At 42.1% G+C, this 7,279-nt stretch overlaps 1 protein-coding gene across 1 annotated transcript; it reads right to left on the bottom strand.

Moving 5' to 3' along the window:
* Window positions 1–1,967: 1,967 nt before the first annotated feature.
* Window positions 1,968–5,192, bottom strand: LOC145417595 (uncharacterized). Its single transcript, XM_080286300.1, has 4 exons — window positions 4,994–5,192; window positions 3,401–3,449; window positions 2,511–2,642; window positions 1,968–2,139 (listed from the first exon to the last, which is right to left on the bottom strand). Exons 1-4 carry the CDS (start codon window positions 5,190–5,192, stop codon window positions 1,968–1,970), a joined length of 552 nt encoding a protein of 183 aa, XP_080142426.1.
* Between the last annotated feature and the right edge of the window lie 2,087 nt (window positions 5,193–7,279).

Below are 7,279 nucleotides of genomic sequence, written 5' to 3'. Positions count from 1 at the left end.
TTTCGCTTTCACCATCGTCTTCACTCTTCAACTTATATCACTTTCACCTTTCTTTTCACCTCATTTCACTCTTACCTTTACTCTTCTTTTCATCTTAGTTAACTCTTATTACGCGTAGGAGGTTATGTTTTACCCCGCGTTGGTTTATTTGTTCGTTTGTTTGTCTGTCAGCAGGATTACTCAAAAAGTTGAGAACGGATTTTGATGAAATTTTGTGGAAGGGTGGGCCATGGGCCAAGGAAGAAGTGATTAAACTTTGGGGCGGATCTATATCGGGATTCGGAGTATCCTGCACAATATCTCGAAAAGTTCTCAAATATTTTCAGTGAAATTTTGTGGAAAGGTGGGCTATGGACCAATAAAGAATTCATCAAATTTTGGGGCGGATCCAGAGTCTGATCCGGATCCTGTATCCACGGATCCGGATCCAGATCCTTTTTAATGACAGTGACATTTGCGATGGTATGTGCTGTCTGAGCGCTTTCTAGTTTTCACCTGTTTTTAAATTCCATTTCTCTCTTACACTTCTTCTCACCCCGTTTCCTTGTCACGTCACCCTTCTCTACATCTGAGTTCACTCATTTTCACGCTTCTTTTAATCCTATTTCACTATCATATCACCCTTACCTTCATTTTATTTCACTCCCCTCGTCACCCTTTTCGCCCATTACTCTCTTTTTATTATTCGTCCTCTCTTCCTCCCTTTTTCTCTCTCCTTATCGTCTGTTCCTTTTTCACCTTGCTTCCTGTTTCTGTACTTCAGCTACTTCTTTCACCTTAATTTGGTCAGATTTTCTTCTTTTTGTAGCTGATTTCTCGTAGCTCGGTGACGGAAAAAGACAGTGTTATGGTTCTACATCCTTTTCATTGCAGTTCTTCGTGACTAGCATTATATTCTAACATTCATCTCTTGTTACAACTTAGCTTTCAAGATGGAGAGATGGAAGTTTAAGGCCAAGTCAGAGTGAAATGAGTATAGTTTCTGAGGCCATATTATTGTAGGGATAGCATAGAAACAAGGCAAGTAAAAAGTCTTTATTGTGCATATAAATGAAAACAATATCTGACAAATAAATGATATTCTCGACATTAATTAATATATGTTTTACCCATAGAACTTTTATAAACTGAAGAATCAGTAATATTGAATCATGCATTTATGTTAGATCCAGAGACTTCGATTCTTAGTGTTAGATTCTAGTGGTGCTCAAGTTAGGTTTTAGGTGAATTACCGTGTCTCTACTGACTAGGTGCATGGAGGAAAGTAGTGGAGATAAGATAAACAGTATTGCATCTCTTGCTTAATGTCTGATCCCTTTGTTCAGCAGCTACGGTAGATCAAATGTTCACATCGAAAAGAAATGTTAGAATACATAAATGAACATGAATCTTCTAGCTTATGATCTATGTCCGTATTCTAGGTGCATAGGAGGATTCGCAGCAATTCTTTGAGATTTATTTTGCATATTGAACCTTCACGTTTTCGTGTGTGTTATTTCAGTATCATCATAGTTTGCATCAGTGATAAAGAGGCGGGTACTGAAGTGTAAAGTGCAAAATAAACAGCAAAGGAAGAACTGTCACGAAATCTTGAAAGCCATTTAGAATACGACCCCTAAACGTAATGAAATACAGTACATCATATCTTTGGAATCCAATCCCCTGTGTGGTACTTAAGCCTTCTCGGTAACCTCAAATAAGGAAAATCCTTCCAATGATTTTTTTTCCTAATATTTAGAGGTTGAAATCGAGAGTGGTGAAATACTGGTCGACCTGTGAATCCCTCCTCTAGTACTGAAACCTTACAAAGCCAAAACCTTCCCTATATTTAGAGGCTGAGGTCGAGGTTGAAGAGGTACTGATCGTCTTGTAAATTCCTCGAGGTTGAGGTCAAGGATGGTGAGGTATTGCCCTATGTGACTCCTAGTACTGAAATCTCCTCATAAAATTAAAGACCTTCCCGATATTTAGAGACTGATGTCGAGGTTGGTGAGGTACTCGTCGACCTGAGCTGGGGTGAGGGTACAGGTGCGATAGAGTGCTTGGCAGTCCTCCCCCCGCTCCCCCAGTATGGCGGCTGACTGGTAGATGGCCCTGGGGGTCTGGGTCTTCTTGGATGGAGCCGGCTGTGGCTTGTCTCTGGATGTGGTAAAAAAATAAATAAACACGCAGGAACAAAGGTTTATCTACTATTCCACTGTGCGTGCTCTTCACACGTCATTTTCCTGGCGTACAAAGATCGGGTCTTGAATTTGGCTCTCTTTTTGAACATTCTTTTTTTCTTGGAGGGAACGGCTTTGCGGATTTTAGCTTTTGGTATCTTCCCTGCATAAAAAAAAAAATGGCTTATGACTCTGTGTAGTCACCTGAAGGTTTGTGAAAAATTGTCTGTCTTGTCCCCCACAGTAGGTATTATAAGGCTTTAATTATTTGAGGGATGGGTCAGCACATTCAGTGTCCCCTGATATGAGATTATAAAAACAAAACTAACGACGCACACAAATACCTACCCAATAAGCCTTTTGATGGCCGCGTCACGCAGGGAGAGGTCCGCAGGCGGCTTTGCAAACACCTGACACACGTGGCGCAGTCCGCAGCCTTCTGAGTCCACGCTAATCACCACTGCGAACACTTCCTCTAGACTGTGGCGGGAGTTAGGAAGGTGGAGGAGGTTAGGAAGGAGTTTTGTAGGGGGATGGGGAAGGAACAAAGGGAGAGGAGAGAGTTTGATGGGAGAAGATTGGGGAGGAGTATAGGAGGAAGAAGCAGGAGTTCGATTCAAAATTATGCTTGTCGGCTAAAAAAAAAGGAGATTAAGGCAGGCAGTCAATTTTTCGAAAGCTTCCGGGAGGCGGAGAGGGTTGAAAAGAGATGAGGGAGAGGCTAGTTACAATAGATTCATGCCTATCAGCAGGACTAAGGTCATTAAGACAAATAATGATTCTGAAGAAGTTTTGCGACCTCCCCCTCCCTTCTGAAAACGGCGAAGAAGGCTTAGTTATGTCTGTCGGCTACGTAAACCATTAACCCATTACTGGCCAAGGTTATATGCATGGGATTTTGCTGGAAGGGTGCTTGACGTACCGACTTATGCCTGTCAGCTCACAATCGCGAAGATCATAGGTCTAACTTCAGGAAGTTCTTCCACCAATCTCAGCTTCGTAACCTTTTTCAAGATTCATATGGTTAAGGCAGACGATCAAGGTGAGAGTAGCTATAAAACAACAGTGAAAATGGCTAAGTTTTGTTGGTAATCTAGCGAAGTAAACCTGAATGAAACTAGAGTAATAATGAAGCCATTTTTCTTCATTTTCTTGCACTTAAATTCACGAAAACTTAGACATGCGACTGTGAATGATGAATAAAACTAAGAGAGTGATTATACGTCTTAAACACTTACGTCTGATCGTTGACCTCCCTCCTGTGTCGGCCGTAAGATGTGCGGGAGTCTGTGAACGAGTAAAGGAAGCTAGAATATTATATTGTTGCCTCTCATAGTTTTTGCAGAGTATAATTGCTAACATAAGTGTAGATTCACTTCGGTGCGATACATAAGGAGACAGTGACCAACAGCTTCCGAGAAAAAGCAGTGATGCGATCATCGTAGCTCAAAATATTTCTAGAATTTTGTGTGTTTCATAATGAATGAACGAATGATGAATGAACGGGTTTGTGGCCCATTTCTTCGGGTATGCTGTTAAATAGTTCTTCCACTATCATATTCTTTCTTTTCCTTGCAGGATGATGATGATGATGATAATGATTATGATGATTCTACTGTATAACTGCAGGAGTAAAAAAAAAAGTACTACATTTTGTCTATAATTGTACCTATCTATTGTTCTCATATTTGTACGATATTAGTATAGTACTCTTCCCTGTCGTAGTGTTGGCCGTATGTGCTGCTGTTTTTATATATCACATTTTATATAATATAGGAACTCCTTTCTTACAGTTCTTGCATATTACTCTTGTACCTTGCGGAATTTTTTGCTTATTCCCATCAACGTTTCAGCTGCGTCAGGTGTACCTTCAAAAAATGCATCATATATAGATTCGGAAATCTACTTACAGCCAACAAGATAAAAGTTTTGTTTGGTTTCATCACGTGGAGGAAACTGTGTGTGTGTGTGTGTGTGTGTGTGTGTGTGTGTGTGTGTGTGTGTGTGTGTGTGTGTGTGTGTGTGTGTGTGTGCGTGTAATTTTATTTACCTTTTAGGGTCTTCCATGATGGTAATGCAATTATCCGTGTACTTAACAAGTTGCCCATTGTGATTTTATTCAAAGAATGGCTGTAATTGTTACTGTAGTTGTTGTTGCTCTACCCAGGTCTATCTGGTCAAACAGACCCATCGACCACAAGCAAGTAGACGACCTCTTGTGGCAGACAGGGCCATGCCAGGGTCGGAATAGGGTTCTTCCATATGGCAAGGTGCAGGGAAAGAGAGGAAGGCATGGTCTCCAAGAGGATAAGCTGTATATAGGAAATAAGTATGAAGAATAGTCGCATCCACACTACTTTTTCCGTAATTATATACAACTTTCCCGCACACGCAATGAATTATCTCAGAGGAAAAGTTAATATAAAATATCTCCTAAGAAAATCTATCTATCTATCTATTGCCAGACACCTTAATCCCGTATGGCCACAAACAAATCGCCTCCACGTCGCCCTGTCCCCCGCCGTTTCATTGCCCTGCTCCCAACTCACACCCCCCTCTCTCATATACCTCTCCACTCCATCCCTCCATCTCATCCTCGTTCTCCCCCTCCCTCTCCTCCCCCTCCACCTCACTCAGTTACACTCTCCTCGTCAGTCTCTCACCCTCCATCCTCTCCAATGGCCAAAGGAAAAGTTAATAAATTATCTCCTAAGAAAATTAATGCTGCTAAACTTTTAGTAATGAATACCCTTGAAGATATGTAGTCTGTGTGTGGAAGAGTTATATTCACATACGGAAATTATATGTACACGTATGTCTTCCGTACTCACCTCTGGCCCTTGATGCTGCCAGTGCTGCCACTCCTACAGCTGCTACACCTAATGCCGCTCCAGCCGTGCCCGCCGCTAGTGTGGTGGCGCTGATGGTGGCGCTGGTGGTGACGCCCGAAGTGGTGATCAGAGGCACAACTAGGGTAGAAGTCACCAGGCCGCACCACATGGACAGAATCACCACTACGGAGAGCTGCATCGTCTGCCTGTCGGGATAGGAGGGTCAGATTGGCGGTTTTATAACTAGATATGAGTGTGTCTGACAAGGAAAGCACTCGACAAACATTTCACTTCGGCAGATGCCACTAGTCCGCACCACAGACACAGAATTACCACTACGGACAGCTACATCGTCTGCCTGTGAATGGTTTATCAATGTTCGAATGCATGGCTGAGTGTGTACAGGAAGGCTGTCTGAAGGAGATAATCACACGCAACTAGTTTTGTCGTCGTTTTCATGATTCCTTGTTTTTAATTTCCCTTTCGTTGCATTGCCAATGACACACAAAGCAAGTGAGAGCTGAAGGGCCACATATTACACAATATAACACTGAGGTTATATTAGAAAAGGAAAGACAGAGACAGACAATGACAGGGAAGGATAAGGGCAAAGAGATTGAAAAACAGGACATATGCAAGACGACAGGGATGGATAAAGGCAGAGAAAGAGACAGAGAGAAGAGGAGAGGCAGAAAGACGAAGACAAAGAGAGGAACATAGACAGGGCGAGACAGTAGAGAAACAGACAGACAGAAAATATAGCCTCAAGTGACCAGAAAAGGGTAGGTGAGCGTCGAGGTGAAAGGGATGAGGCTGACAGCTTCCATTCCTGCGGTTAAAGTAAAAAAAAGAAAAAGAAAAAAGGACTGGGAGACGTGAACAGTGCCTCGGGAAAAGTAGACGTGCGAAGAGCAAGTTAGTGATGTGGTGGGGGAACTGTAGGAAAAAAGAATGTGAGAGAACTGTTGAGATGAAAAAAACAAAACAAAACATTTGGATGTGTGAGGAGTGATTCTGTGAGTCAGGAGGGTAAGAAAGTAGTGTGTGAGAGTTATAAAATAAAATGAGCTGACGGAAATATGGGATATGAATGTGCGAGAGAAATGTGTGAGAGAGAGGTGTAGGGAGGAGTGTGGGAAGAGGGAAGAAAATGTGGAAAGAGGAACGTCATTGTAGAGTAGAGGACTGATAAGGGAGAGAAAGTGGGAGAGGAGCCATGAATACACACACACACACACACACACACACACACACACACACACACACACACACACACACACACACACACACACACACACACACACACACACACACACACACACAGTCATAAATAATCTCCATCGACAAAATTAAGCGGAATCAAATTAAAAATATGTAACAAGGAGTGAATGTATCAGTTTCTGAGACCTAAGCAAATGCGAAATTCTGTCCTTAGAGACCCTTACATGGTTGGTACGATTTATTTTTTTCTGGTGGATGAAGAGAGTGAAAGAGTGGATAGATGGAAGGCTGGTGGAGGTATGTCTATGTGAGGGGTGGATGGGTGGTGCTTATATACACAGTACAGTACCTGTAGCTCCTCCTTTACAATGTCTTGCTTCATACGACCACTGACCTTCGTGTCTGCTCCTGGCTTTACATCACTCTCTCCATACTGGTCTATGTCTTTGTCTGTCTGTCTCCTTCCCCCCCCCCACCTGTCTGTCTGTCAGTCTGTCTCTGTCTCTGTCTCTCTGTCTCTCTCTGCCAACCATATGTTTCCTCTACCTCTCTTCACCCGGCAATTTTCGTCAACTATTCACTTCTTTCGCCATGACGGTAGTTGTGTTACGTCCCTAGCGACTTTTTATTTATATTCTTTTTGGTTACCTCTGCAACTCCATGACGTAATTTGTTTTATATATATATTGCTAACGAAAGGTGATATGTAACGCCTCTTAAGGAACAGGCACCATATCCTCTTTACTCTAACCTGACCTAAAAATTGCCTTCTCTCCATCTTGAACTCTGAGTTGTGATGATAGATTAAAATATGATTCTAGTCTTGAAGAAGTGCAATGGAAAAGATGTAGAGTCGTGCCATAATATATTATTACTAAAAATGATTCTAGTCATGAACAAGTGCTATGGAAAAGAAGCAGAGCCATGCAATAATAGACTGAAACTAATGTATGGTCCTAGTCATGAAGAAGTGCTATGGAATGAATGTACGTGGAGCCATGGCAACTTTTTCTTTTTTTTCCTGTCACTGAGCCAGGCACATTAAGCCACTAAAGAAAGTAAATC

Source organism: Coenobita brevimanus, chromosome 110 (assembly GCF_032717465.1).
Source record: "Coenobita brevimanus isolate Jiangsu-jjx chromosome 110, ASM3271746v2, whole genome shotgun sequence".
Taxonomy (NCBI): domain Eukaryota; kingdom Metazoa; phylum Arthropoda; class Malacostraca; order Decapoda; family Coenobitidae; genus Coenobita; species Coenobita brevimanus.
Note: the sequence above shows the minus strand (reverse complement) of the source record. Positions and strands in the feature narration are given on the sequence as shown.